General features: G+C 62.3%; 1 protein-coding gene across 1 annotated transcript in view; it reads left to right on the plus strand.

The window, feature by feature from the left end:
- The window catches only part of SDK1 (sidekick cell adhesion molecule 1), a gene marked incomplete at both ends in the record, with an annotated part of 817,684 nt that overhangs the window by 756,890 nt on the left and 46,334 nt on the right, over nt 1–14,460 (plus strand). Inside the window, 3 exons of the mRNA XM_082858150.1 lie at nt 2,425–2,560; nt 3,799–3,858; nt 5,859–5,960. Coding sequence (XP_082714276.1) covers nt 2,425–2,560; nt 3,799–3,858; nt 5,859–5,960 — 298 coding nt within the window. The remainder of the gene's footprint in view (nt 1–2,424; nt 2,561–3,798; nt 3,859–5,858; nt 5,961–14,460) is intronic.

Here is a 14,460-nt window from a genome sequence, read left to right on the forward strand (position 1 = left end):
GGAGGACTGTCGTTTGATTGGATTTGCCGGGCTCCTCCAGCAAGATGGACACGCGTGGCGAGTCCACTCAAGTTTCCCAGGCACGCGTGTCTGCGTCTGATGGGGAAAATGACCTGCCGAGGTGCTTGTCATGAGGCGAGGGCGTCACCGAGGACCCGGGAGGCACCGTGAGGACGTCAGGGCTGCAGCAGAGCCGCAGTGCAGCGCCCGGGCTCAAGGGAGCACGCGGCAGCTCTCGCTGGTGACAACGTGGTGACTCTGGCACGTGCGCGAGCGTGTGCAGGGCCCCCTGTGTCTCGGGAGCTACCCTTGCTGTCTGCGCTGTCCTGCTGGAGAGTTTGGGGAGCAGAGGAGCCTGCACTGTCCACATCCGCTTGGTTCCTGGGTTTGGGACTGAGTAGCAAGAAGTCACAGAGAAACGGACTCATCCGAACATCCAGGTCCTCGTGGCGCCTGGGTTCAGGGACCAGGATTGAAGGGTGAGAGTTTGGACAGCAAAGCAGGCGGGTGTCCTGGGGCTGCCGTGACAGGTCACCGCAAACTGGGCGCCTAAGCACAACGGGGATCTACGCTCCCACAGTTCTGAAGGCCAGAGTCCAAGATCAAGGTGTCGGTTAACTCTGAAGACACAGGGAGGCACCCTCCCTGCTCTCCCCAGCTTCTGGTGGCCACGGCAGCCCTTGGTGCTCCTTGGCTTCTAGACGCGTCCCTCCACCTTCTGCCTGTGCCTCCACATGACGGCCTCCCTGTGTCCAAATGTCCTCATCTTATAAGAATCTTTGGGTCTCTTTATAGCCTCAGCATTTGTCAGATAATTGCTAGATTGTATATTGCCTCTTAAAATGTGCTTTGTCTTCATGGAGCCATCACGTTGAACATTTAGGTGCCTGTGTGAATTAGCTATTATAACACCCGATGGTGATCACGAGTCCAAAGTCTGCGATTGCGTTTGCAAGCAATTCTGCTGTCAGTGCCCTTCAGGCTGGAAGGCCGTCCTGTTGTCTTCGTGTCATTGGAAAGACCCAGAGAGGATTGGTTTAGGCGTCGGGTTTTTTTTTGGGGGGGGGGGGCGGGGGTTAGTCCGGAGCTTGTATTTGTGGGACTCAGGACTGCACACCTGCAAATGTTTGTGTAGCATCGACTTCCAGACGTGTACCTGTAACTGCTGGGTTAAAAGGCAAGTGCATTAAAGACTTAGACAAATAAAATGGAGTTGCCCTCCAAGAAGCCAGTCGTTTCCTCAGGGCCTCCCTACCACTGTGTGACCGCTTCCTAACTTGATTACATCTGCAGAGACCCTGTTTCCAGACAAGGTCTCACGTCCACAGGTACCCGGGGTTAGGATGTCAGCATATCTCTTGGGGGGACACAGTTCAACCAACAACAGAGGGGCTTTCCTGCCAAAGCTGTGGCCTCCATTCAGGCACCAGGACGCTGTGTACCAAGGCACAGTGGCATCACTTAGGCGGTGGCCTTGCAGAGTCACAGGAGTCCAGGGAGCGTCCCTGTCCCCGGGCAGGGCCTCGTGACCCCTCCAGCCAGGGGTCACGGGCGTGCTCTCGGCCCGTCTGTCTGGTCACGGTTTGGGAGGTTTGATCCTGTACTCGCTGAGGATCCCAGAGGGGAAACTGGACCCCGAAGCCCCTAAGCCAGGGCGGTGCTGCGGCCTCACTGGGATTCCGTGTGGAACGAGACGACCTTTCTTCTCCTGACAGACCTGTCAGCCACAGGGAAAGGGACAGCCGGCTGGGCCCTGCCTGACCAGACGCTGCACCCCGTGTGGGTTTGCACGGGTCCTGGGCTTACACTCACGGGGCTCGCATTCTCCCTCGAGCTAAGCCTCATCACCGAGCTACCCGTCACCTGGCTTCCACCGGGTTCTTAAGAGTCAGACGAGCCGCGCCGTCACGCGCTGACGCGGAAGAGGGAAGTGTGGGTTCCAGCCTGCGCCTGAGTTGGGCAGAGTGGGGGTGACCGGGCAGGCGGAGGGGTCGGTGAGGGTCCCAGTGAGACGGCCACAGCCTGGATGGACAGAAGGGACAGGGGCTGAGGGGACGGGGTGAGGCCAGCGGCGGACGATGCAGAGCCAGGCCACATCCCCGTTCCCTTCAGGTCCTGGGTTGGCCCGCTACAGGCAGCGTCTTCGCCCGTCTGTGACCTGGGCCATGGTCTCCGGCCTCAGCCCTGGGGCTCGGGGGTTTGGGCTGGACGTGGATGAGACGCCCGTGCCGCACTCCGGCCCCAGGAGCCCCAGGCTCCAGGGAAACAGCCACATAGCAGGCTCTGTCCCCGAGTTCCCTCATCAGCGTGACACCTGCCTGTTTCCTTGCAAACAGCTGAGGGCCCTCCGTGTGGACTGGTGAATCCCTCCTCGCCAGGCGGCCACACATGGATCCAGGTCCCCTGACTGTGGTGTCTTTGCAGCCCCCGAGGGACGAGAGCCTGAACGGCCTCCTGCAGGGTTACAGGATCTACTACCGGGAGCTAGAGTACGAGGCGGCCTCGGCCACTGAGTCCAAGACGCTCAAGACCCCCTCTGCTCTGCGGACCGAGCTCACAGGTGAGCCCTCTCCTCCCCCTGCACGGGCCCGGCAGCTGGGAGGTTCCTGTGACCACGGTGCATCCGCCCCCCAGGCCTGGGCCTCGGGGGCTGGAGGAGGTGCGGCTCTGCCCCCTCCCACCGCTGGCGCACACGGTCCAGGGCGTGGTGAGGTGCCGTGAGCAGAGGCCCCCGGCCGGTGGGGAACCGGGGAGGCTGCCCGGAGGAGGATCCATCTGCGGTGACTGTCGGGGTAAAAGGGTGTCACCGAGGATGTGACGGGAAGCGGGGGACACAGGGCCCAGGACAGCTCGGTGCAGGTAGGCAAGCAGGGCGGCAGGGGCTCGGGTGGGCCAGGGGTCAGCCGGCCAGCGCAGGGCGTGTGCCGTGCGGGGCCGCCCCAAGCGGAGCAGGTTTGGGGTGCGCCGGGGCGGCTGCAGGGAGCCCCGGCTTCTGTCCCGGCTCATCTGTCTGCTCGCCTGCACCCCGCCAGACCCCTCCGCGGACCCTGGCAGTCCTTCCAGCAGCCGTTGAGGAAGCTCTGGAGCTGCTGGGCAGGCGCCGCGCTCCCCGCTCCTCTCTTCCTGGCGTCCCACGCACCGTCAGAGGACATACTTGAGCCTTAACCCCTGCGCGCTGGCGTCGGGGCGGGCCGGCTGGGGAGCCGGGGCCTGCTCTGCTGGGGCCTGCTCGGCCCCGCGTCTCGGCGAGGCTCACGCGTGCTATGGGCAGCTCCCGTGCTCCCTCCCCAGCCCACCTTCTGGGGCCTCGGGGCTGCAGCTCAGCCCCGGCCCCGCCAGGAGGACTGGCTCAGTCGTGAGCCCCAGCCTCAGCGTCACCCCGGGTGTCCCTTGCTGATGTCCAGACCGCAGCGAGCGTCTCCCTGGGCTGTGTCACAAAGTCACATCCGTGGAATAAGAGGGTGCGGTGGGGTCTGCTCGTCCCCTTCAGCCCGGGGCTCTACCTGAGCGCAGGCAGCCCGACGAGGCGTTGCCCGGGAGACGCCGACCTCCATCTCCCCCTGTGCTGCTTCCGCTACCTCGCGCCAGATGCGAACTTGACCCGTTTAACCTGAGGGGTGAGCACACGCCACCCCCTCGCGGGCCGGGGAGCCTGGCAGGTTCTCCAGGCAGCGCGGGGGCCCCGGCGAGCGGACCCCGCCACGCGGGGGGTGGAGAGACTTCCCGGCCAGGCAGCCCGTCACGCGAGAGCTGCTCCCTGTGCGCTGACCGCCTTTCTGCTCTGCTTGCCCCTAACAGCCCAGAGCAGCTTCCAGAGCGTGAACAGCAGCTCCACGTTAACGACATACGAGCTAATACGTAAGTGGCAGCGCCCTCAGCGGGAGCCGTGTGGCGGCGTGACCGCGAGCCGCCAGGCAGCGCCGCGTGGCCTCTCAGGGGCCCAGTGGAAGCAGCTTGGATTCGAGGCTCTCGTTTCTGGGGTTCCCCCTCAAACGCTGCTTCGCGGTATGCCGGAACCACCAGGGAGACAGGAAAGGAAACTTCTAGAAGCAGAGGCTGGGAGTGCGGGGTACCGGCGGCTGGTCTTCGAGTGTGGGACAGGAGGAAAGGCCGAGTGGGCGGATCTCCTCTCTGGCTCCTTGGGCGTAGTTTTCAAGCCCCTTTCTTGTCGTGGTAAAATACACGCAACCCGCGATTGCCATCTTCACCACTCAAGGGTCCGGTGCAGGGGCGCTCAGCGCGTTCACACTGCTGGGCAACCCTCCCCACCGTCCGCCTCCAGAGCTTTCTCATCTTCCCAGACTGAGACTCTGTCCCCGTGGAACACGGACGCCCCGTCCCCTCCCCCAGCCCTGGCCCCCACCCCCTACTTTCCATCTCTGTGACCCTGGCTCCTCCGGGGAGGAATCGCACAGCGTTGGTCCCTCTGTGTCTGCTGGGTTCGCTTCTAGTTTCATCCGTGCTGTAGCGTCAGGGTCTCCTTCCTTCTCAAGGCCGAGGGACCGTCCACCACATGCACACACACCATTTATCTATCCACCCGTCCTCCATTCCTCTCTAACCAAACTGCTTCCCCTCGATTCCTGTCTGGGGATGGGTTTCAGCAACCGAGTGCAAGGCTAAGGGGCCCCGATGCGACTCACTTCAGCACAGAGAAGTGGCTGGATTAGAAAGAGAATAAATGGGGGAGGGGGAGCCGGGCCTCCCCCGGCCCCAGGTGTGCGGGCACTGGCTGCCAGCCCGTGCCCTTTCATCCTGCCACCACCTGGGCCAGTGACCAGCCTGGCAGCCGGGGCGGGGCTCACAGAGCTGTCCCACCTCCCCAAGCGTCACCTCGTCCGTCCATCCGTCGTGTGCTCGCTCACCCCCCCACCCATCGCTCCCTGGTTGTTTCCTTGTCTCTCCGCCAAGTCCCTCCTGGGCCGGGTGCTCCCCCAGACGTGACCTCCCCGAGGAGCCAGGTGAAGGGTCCAGTGCAGGCCTGGCCCCAGTGAGGAGGGCTCCCTCCCGGGGTCTCATCCAGGCCCTCCAATCGTGGTTATGCAGTGCGGGAGGGGCGGCCCCGACCACGCAGCAGCGTCCACTCTGGTGTGTCTCCGTGGATTCCCGGGCCACACGAGTCCCAGGGTTGAGACGAAGCCTAATTGTTTGTCTGGCAGCACGGCTGGACCACGTGGACAGAACCTTGACCATGAAATGTACACATATCGGCAAACAGAGGCCTTTGAGGTGTTAATGGCCGTGTCCTGGGAAGAAAATGACATGTGAATCCAGGCCCCGTAGCCAGGCACGAGCTCTGTACTAGCCAACGTGGTGAGAGAGCTGACCGCTAAGCCAAAACATTCTGGAAGGTTCTCCCCGTTGCGTGGCTTTCCCGAGGCCCCAGGTGCGTGCCGGACCACCTGGGTGCATGGTTCCTGCAAATCGTGCCTCCCAGCGAGCGGCTAGCTCAGCAGAGGTGCCGCGGATCCGACCTCCAGGCCCTCCCTTGAAGGTGGTCAAGGTTCTGCCTGCCCTACTGGGCCAGGGTCTCACTCCGTCGGTTCCTACGCTTACGGAGAGATTCTGGACCAAAAGGCAAGCCTGGGTCAGGCCCTGTATCCTAGCTTCTTTCCCTCAGAAGACGAGCCTGCTGCCGCCTTCCCCTGAGTGCAGGATGGGTTGCGTCTTTGCCTCACGAGTGTCACTAATGCCGGGACAGAGGGTGGCAGGCCCCTCGCAGACCTCTCTCTGCAAGAAAGAGCTCTTCCCCCGCGTCTTCTCAAGGGGCACTGGTCCCTCAGCGTGGCTCATGGAGGGAGTTTTCTAAGAAAGGGAGGGGGTCCCGCCAGCTGACCCCTGTCCCCTGGCCCTTGCAGATCTGAAGAAATACCGGCGCTATGAAGTGGTCATGACAGCCTACAACGTCATCGGCGAGAGCCCGGCCAGCGCGCCCGTGGAGGTCTTCGTCGGCGAGGCCGGTAGGTCCCGCGTTTCCACCCCCAGCCCGGAGCTCAGGCGCCAGCAGCGTCCCCCTCGATGAAGGTCATTTTGCTGGTGGGGCAGGAGGCTTCCGGTCATGGCTGGAAAGAGGCCGAGGGCTGGGTGTCCCGACGGGGACAGCGGCCAGGTCTTGCTTTTGAGATTCAGGGGTGTTTAACGTCTGCATTTATCAGGACCTGCTCTAGGGGAGCGATGCTGTTGCCTCCATGGGAACCTAGGTGTGTGGGAACCTCCGTGTGTGGAGGGGGGATGTTTGTCAGCTGCCGTCTCTGGCTGGGCCCGGGCAGTGGCCCCGGCACTGAGTCAGCCCGACCGTCTGTAACAGGCCCTTCCCAGGTCTCGAAAAGCCACGTGGATCCATGTTTGTACCCCTTTTAGGTAAGAGGTGGCCCTGGGTATGTTTCAAGGACCGTCCCTTCTGTGGGGCTAACCCACAGGGAGACGTCGTGTCCTGTGTGGAGGCCAGAGTGCACCTGGCCCCAGCTGCCCTGCAGCGAGCTCTGCCGCCTGCCCTCTGGCCCGCAGGGCGACCCCTCCCCCCGACGCCCACCGCCCCGCCGACGGCCGTCTCCTCTGAGCCTGGCAGCTGGCCTGAGGGCTCTCCTCAGATCTGCTGGTGCGGAGTTGGGAGGGTGAAGGATTCTTGGAATCCCTCTGTGGACAGAGACCCAGGCTTGCCGGAGGACAGAGGGGTTCTGGTCACTCGGCCGGTGCACAGAACACATCAGGTGACCTTTTGCTATTTGGAGAGGTTATCGTCGTAAACCAATCAGCACTGAGGGCCTAACTCAGCAGGATTTTTCTGGACCGGTCCCACAGTATTTTCGTGTGAGTGAGGATAACCAAGTGCGCCACCAGGAGGTCGCATCGGCCTCTACACAAAAGTCTGTCTGGGGGGAGGTGGAGGTTCCTTGGAGCAGGTGGGGCAGGGGCCAAGCGTTCCAGGAGGACATGGGCCTGGCCACAGAAGAGCCCACGCGGGCAGACGGGGGACGTGGCAGGGAGGGGACATTTCAGGGAGGGGACGTGGCGCGTGCCATCCGTCAGAGCAGGAGCTCTGGGACCTCGCTGGGCATCAGTGCGGGCCTTCGTACCGCTGGGTTGAGGGGCGCACGGCCGGCCAGCTGCGACCTGCAGAGCTGACCCGCCCACCGCCAGCCTGCACTCCAGGGAAAGGATCCAGCCTGCGGGGGCCCAGGCACTCTGGACAGGGCCTCAGGCCCAGGACCAGAGCAGACGTCCAGAGAACAGGGCTGGAGCCTGGGCGGGAGACCCGGCCGGCACTGGGGCCGCAGCCAGCCAGAGGGCGACCGTGGGGTGTGCGCAGTTCATGGGTCTCGTTTGCTGTTTGTTTGTTTGTGGTAAAGCACAGTTAACGTGAAACGTGCCGACCTCATCACTGGCAAGCGTCCAGCTCAGGGGCGTGAAGCACATTCACCTGTTGTGTGGCCACTGCCCGCCGTCTCCTCTGGGGTCCTTCATCTTCCCAAACAGGAGCCCCTCGCCCGTCAGCAGACCCTTCCCTCTCCCCTCCCCCCCACCCCGGACGGCCTCTAATTTACTTTCTGTCTGTGAATTTGCCTAGTCTAGGTACTTCCTAGGTGTGGACTCCCCACATTTGTCCTTTGCACCCGCCTCCTCTCACTCAGCGTGTTTTCTTGGTTCATCCATGTTGTAGGAGGCGTCAGACTCTGTTCTCATGCAGTAGGCATGTCCACTGTGGGCAGACACCACGTTTTCTTTACCTGTGGGCCCATCAGTGGGCACCTGGGTTGTTTCCACCTCTCGGGTTTGTGGTGGAGCTGCTGTGAACGCGGGTGGACCAGGTGTTTTTCCCAAGTGCTGAGCTGAGGCTGAGCCCGTGTGGCCTGGCCATGATGCAGGGCGCTGGCCGCTCCCGCCCCCTCCACGGGGGCCCCTCTGCCAACACACACCTGCCCCCATGCTGACTCTCCCCGGGGCGGGGGTCGCGGAGAGGGATGGAAGGAGGCTGTCCATGGGCTCTGCCACCGCGGCATGGGCGGCAGCCTCCAAACAGGCTCCATCAGGAACACGGAAAGCAGGGGCTGGGGCACAGAGGCGGATGTTCCGCCCTCAGCGCGTTGCTCTGCCGTCTGTGTTTACGCTGCAGAGAATGTTCTGAAAGGAGGATGCCAGTACTTCCAGCGTGGCTGCCAGGTACCCTTTGCCCTCCCAGTCTCCGCCTCTCACAGCCCAAGGGCCCCTTATAATGGTTTCGTTCCGATGTTGAGCAGTGCTACTAACCAGGCCTGCAGAAAATAAAGTTCATTGGGGCCAATTTCCACTCACCTGGCCAGACGCTTCATCATGTCGCAAACCGGTCGGCATGAAACACTCAGACTTGTGTGAAAACAGCCTGGAAACAACACGGTTTCCCAAGTTAGACCGCCCTGAGCATCTGAGTGTCGGCTCGGCCGGTTTCCAGCTGTGTGATGCGGGGCCAATTACTTCACCTCTCTGAGCCCTGGCCCTGAGGACCGTGGTGCAGAGGAGAAAGCTTTGGGCTGGGAGTGAGGAGACTGGGGTCCTTGTCCCAACTCTGCCCCCAACTTGCCTGTCCCACCTGCAGGATAAATGTCCAGGACACGCCTGGACTGGTCAGTCAGTAAGTGGTGAGTGAATGACTGAGACCCTGTGTGGTTACTGGATTGGTCTGGCCCATCTACAGAACAATGAGAGGTTGAGAGTTAACGATCTTTGGGTCCTCCAGTCCAAATATGTAATATTTAAATCCTTTTAACCTCAGAGAGAAAACGTAATCTTTAGATTTCTCATTGAGATTGATTTCTGAGTCCAGGCATTTCAAATTGGTAAAAATAACACATTAGTAAGAACTCCAGTTTGCAAGAGATAGAAACCCAAACAGCTTAAACTGAAAGAATCAATTATCAATTCACATAACAGAAGAGTTGAAGAGCCTGGGTACAGCTTCAGGCATGGCTGGATCCAGCACCCTAACAGGCTGGTCCCACGTCCCCTCTTGGTTGCACTGTCCTCTCAGCTCACTCCTGTCTGGGGCGGGCTCTTCACCAAGGTGGCCCTGTAGCTTCAGGCGGCAGAAAGAGAGTTTCCTTTTTCTACGGTGCCTCCAGTGGCAGTCCACTGGCCCCCGTTAGCCTGCCTTACACTCCCATCTGCTGCAGCCAATGGCCTGAGGTCCCAAAGCCAGGGGGTTATATCATCTCTACCTGGACCACATGGACCGAATGGGAGGAAGGATCCCCAGATCCCCAGGGGAGATCTGAATGCTGCTGCTAGAAGGGGACTGGGTGTTTGCTCAGCTGTCAGTGCGGCACTCATGGCAGAGTTTTCCAAGGGGCCAGAGCTGCTTCTGGGAGATGTGTCTGTGGGTTCCTCAGCAGGACTGCTGTGCCAGTCACCCCCGCCCCCGCCCCTGTGAAACCTCCAGGCCCAGCTCTGTGTTCTCGGGGTTCTACAGCTGAAAGGAGCCCATATCCTGGCCTTCAGGACACTTACTACTGGAGGACAGGCCCCACCTTCAGGATAAGGCTGCCCTCCTGCCTGGGACTGTGTTTCCAGACCTCCCAGACTGCTCCCCCGGAACATACGCCATCCCACCCACACCGCGCTGCATCTGCCCGGAACCCCTGCTCTTCACTCCAGTCCCTGGAAGACCCTCCAGTCTTCCGCTCTGCCCACCTTTAAGGCCAGCCCCTCAAGGCCTGGCCGCCCTGTCCCCGGCCTGGGCAGAACTAGGGACCCCTCTGCTCCAGAACACGCCACCCGTTCTGCTCTCTGCACCTCCTGTCTGTGATGCAAAGACCCCTCTGATTCACCCCAGTGTCCAGGGTGCTCGGGACTTCCTGGTTGCCTGGAGCACTGCAAACACTGTAATGTTGGGGGAGTGAAGGTGGGGGAGAGCAGATTTGGACAGGAAGGAGGGGAGCCATGCAGCCTGCCCGACCCCCCGGGGCCCGGGGAGGGGAGGGGAGACCCCTGAGGGAGGAGACCCCCCGGGGTCCGGGGAGGGGAGGGGAGACCCCCGAGGGAGGAGACCCCCAGGGCCCGGGGAGGTGAGCGGAGACCCCAGAGGGAGGAGACCCCCGGGGCCCGGGGAGGTGAGGGGAGACCCCAGAAGGAGGAGACCCCCTGGGGCCCGGGGAGATGAGGGGAGACCCCCGAGGGAGGAGACCCCCTGGGGCCCGGGGAGGTGAGGGGAGACCCCCGAGGGAGGAGACCCCCGGGGCCCGGGGAGGTGAGGGGAGACCCCAGAGGGAGGTGAGGGGAGACCCCCCGAGGGAGGAGACCCCCGAGGGAGGAGACCCCCGGGGCCCAGGGAGGTGAGGGGAGACCCCAGAGGGAGGAGACCCCCAGGGCCCAGGGAGGTGAGGGGAGACCCCAGAGGGAGGAGACCCCAGAGGGTAGGAGACCCCCGGGGACCGGGGAGGTGAGGGGAGACCCCAGAGGGAGGGCTCCTGCCCGAGGCGCCTACAGCCCCAGCTCCCGCCTGCCCTGCAGCCTCTGCCCTTTCAGGGGGCAGGGTGGCTGAGAATCCCCAGGGGCTCTGACACCAGGAGGGTTCCTGACAGCAGCAGAGCAGACCCAGCCCCTCCTAACAAAGCCTGAGGCTCTGACCTGATGCCCATACGCACCTGACGTTCACAGACTGTCGCGGGACCAGGGCTGCGGGTCTGGGGTGTAGGGAGGGGGAGCTCCGCACAGCCCAGCAAAGCGTGCGTGGGCTCCGCGGCCCGGTGTGCGGCCGCGTGGCTGCGTCGGGCTCCAGCTCTCACTGGACACACGGAAAGAGGGGTCCAGGGGCCACAGCGGGCTGCTAGTGGGGGTGCCTGTGTGCGAGCCTCACAGGGAAACAGCCTCGCTCCAGGGGGGAGACCCAGGCCAGTCTCGGCCATCACCTTCCTGCCGTGGGAAGTCACCATCACAAAGGTCCCCATGCAGGGACTTTGGCATTGCGCCGGCCTGTCTCTCCCTTTGCATCTCTTGCTGGAGTCGGTGGGTCCCTCGGTGCAGGTCTGAGCCACAGCCTGCAGTTTCCTTGTGTTGTTCTGTGATCCCGGATGTCCCAACAGCTCACCCCTGATTAGACCCGGGGCCGAGGTCCGCCCTGTCCCTGACCCAACAGGAGGAAGAACGTTGTCGGTTCTTCAGTGAAGGAGCCAGGGCTCGCTCTGCGTCCAGTGGGCCGTGCCCGTGAAGGCTCAGGTCGGCGGTGGAGCGTCTGCAGCCCCCGACCCAGGGCCACGGGGCCCGGAGGTGGAGTGGGTGCAGAGCTTGCCCGTCCCCTCGCCGTGCCGGGGAGAAGAGCAAGATACCGCTGGGCCTTTGCCGCCCCTCCGGGCTCTCTCCCCTGCACCCCTGACCCCAGGATGCCTGCTCTGAGGCCCGCGTGGGGAAGGAGACAACGAGCCCAGCGTCCGCGTTGGTTTTCAAGCGCCCTGCAAGCGCAGTGGGGGCGGGGTAACAGGAGCAGATGCGCTGAGAGCTCGGGGTGCCCCCGGGACTAGGCCAGTAGAGCAGTCAGACGCGGCCCGGGGGGCGGGGAAGAGGGAAGGCGGCCGGCGCTGCAAGCGCCTCGTTAATGCTGGGACAGAGGGCGGGGCAGGGCCCCCCGGGGTGAGCGGGCCCCCAGGCCCCTCCTCTGGAGCCACCCTCCACCCGTCCTCCATGCCCCGCTGGACTGACCCTTCCTGGGCCCAAACCCCATCCCGTCGCTTTTCCGGTTCCTCCCCTCAGTGCATCCCCGTGTCTGTAGGGAAGCACGATGTACTCCCGAGAGGGGCCCATGGGAGCCTCCGGCCCCACCCCAGTCTGCCCCTCAGCAGCACCTCAGCTGCACCAGGCCCACCCTGCATTCTTCCCGCCACGGTGGGGTCAGCCCCTCCCCCAAACCCGGGCATCCGTCTCACCCCACCCCCCCCAGCTCCCCACGTCGCCCTGCCTGGGTTCCGGCCTTCCCTAGCAGGCACGGGAGCCCAGGAAGCACTGGTAGAGAAATTACACTATTCATAACTTTATTTCCATCAATGTAGGAAGGTTATAGAGAACATTCTAACGCGTAGCTCTTTACTTGGAAAGGATCGCAAACGCCACACCATTCGGAGTCCACGTCCTCGGCCGGAGCCTCCAGAGAACCCCGCGGTTCACCCGACCGCTGGCTCGCAGCCCACCCCTCGCTAGGCCCCTGAAGGCGGGGAGACCCCAGTCCTGCCCTGGACGAGGGCGCCCTCTGGGCAGAAGGGAAGTGGCCTCCCATGGGTCCTGGAAGGGGCTGAGGCCATGCAGGGTCAAGCCACACGGGGCGGGCCTCTGAGTGTCACAGAGCTCGGGGTGGACAGGAGCGGGGCTGCAGCTGAGCTTCACAGGCAGAGTGGACGCTGGATCGTCCACACCAAGGAGGCACCGCCTCCATGTGGGCAGCTAGGGAGACGGCCACCCAGGGTCGGTATTGACGCTGCCCGCTGGGCTCCAGACGTGCCGTGACCCCGTGTCTCACCCCAAACACTGGCCCAGCTCTTGCCTCTCCTTCCCAGTCAAGGTCTTCGTGAGAGAACCTGCTTGCTTTCGTTTGTCTTATGTTGTTTAACTTGGGGAAATGAGGGAAGTTTCAAGTAGACAGACTAGGATACAGAGGCTGAGCGCTCGACCACCAGGCACCACGACCATCTTCCCCCGTCTCGCCACCCACCTGCGTCTCTGCTCCCCTGTTCTCAGACACGTGTCTGGCCCTTTATGGAAAGCTTCCCAACTCTGCCCTTGGGAAGTAGCTTGGGCCCTAGAGTCAGCAGACCCAAGTTCAAATCCAGTCGGTCCTGGGACAAGTGACTTAACTCCTCTAAGCCTCAGTTTTCTAAGGGGGAAAATGAGAATAAGATCCTTTCCCTACAGCTTGAATTTTGTGAATACAACCACGTGGGATGCAGTTGGTTAATTAGGGGCCGTGAATTGTGTTACGTGGACCAGGTCGGCTACAATACGGTCGTGGTCTGTCAGGACCTGGATCTTGCCGTGATGGGAAACTCACTCTACAGGCAAAGAGGAAAAAAAGAAAACCCACCACGGTCGCGAGCAATGTAGCTGGTTTGCGTGAGTGGCTTCTAACTTTGCGTCTCGCGACGGCGGTAGCAGTGATTAAGCTGATAAGATGGCGTGAGCGGTGGTGATGATGGGAAAACAAAGGTCATTGCTGGATGAAACCAAATGCTGGATGTGTTCGGCACTAACCTTTATCACGGAAACATCTGTAAGAAAAATGTGCTTGTTCTTATGAGTCTGAAGCTCTCTGGCCTCCACCTCCTTTCAGATTGAAACCACTGTTTTTTTTTAAATACTCTCTGGACACTCGGAGTCCTAGGGCTGCCGCTGCCTGGTCCGCAGCTGGAGCAGCCCTAATTCTGCCCACACGTGTGAACGTGCTCTGTCAGAGCTAAGAGCCCTCGTTAACTCACCCCGTCCTTGGTCCGAAGCACCTGTAATCAGAACCGCTCCAGCTCCTGCACTGCTCCAGAGCTCTGCAGTTCTGCCAGGACGTCCACCAGTGAAAAGGCCAGGAGCTTACCCTAGATTTCCTGTGCAAACTCATGGGGCCAAGGCCACAGCTGGGTCTGGGCTGGTTAAGAGGACATGTTGGCCTTAACAGAGGGTGTTTCGCTGGAGCACCGTGAAATCCTGCATTTACAACAGGGGCCGCACCAAACTCCAGCCAGCCCCTGGCAGCCCAGAGCGTGCGGTCTGGCCTTGGGCTGGGTGCTTTCCCTGAGGAGCTCCCACTGGTCGGGGAGTATTAGTCATCTGCTGCTGGGTAACAAATTGTCCCAACGTAGCTGCTCAGACAGCACACACCTGCTACCTCGCAGAGTCTGTGGGTCAGGAATCCAGGCTCAACTCAGCTGGGTGCTCTACCTCGGGCTCTCACAAGGTGTCGCCAGGCCTGCAGCGCTGTCCAAGGGCTTGACCAGGGAGGGCCCCTTTCTGAGCTCACGGGTGCTTGTGCACGGGACCCCGTTTCCTGGGCTGATGGGCAGAGGCCTCCCCGAGGTCCTCGCCTGGCCACCTCTCCGTGGAGCGTCACCATACGGGCTGGCTTCCTTAGAGGGAGCTGGGGGGGGGCGAGAGGAGCCAGGAGGGGGCACCAGCAGGAGGGGCAGCTCAGGCTCCCTGACCTGCCTGCAGGAGGCTGCCCACCCCACCGCGTCTGCCATATCCTATGTGTCAGAAGGATCGCGTGAGGCTGTGAGCACCAGGAGTGGGGTCCCTGGAGCTGCGACCAGGATCCATGGTGACACACCTGGGCTGCTCTCAGTTCATACGGGAACCACCAGGGAGACGGACATCTACACGCGTCAGCACGTGGTGACTCGATTACCTACCGTCTCTACGGGGACAGAGCCCACACAGAGCAGTGCCCTAGGTGCCCAGCGCCCAGATAAGCCCTCGAGTGATTATCAGGACAGAGAAGTCACCTCGGGGACGAGCTCG

The sequence above is a fragment of the Leucopleurus acutus genome, assembly GCF_964270905.1.
Source record: "Leucopleurus acutus genome assembly, chromosome: 16".
Classification (NCBI taxonomy): Eukaryota; Metazoa; Chordata; class Mammalia; order Artiodactyla; family Delphinidae; genus Leucopleurus; species Leucopleurus acutus.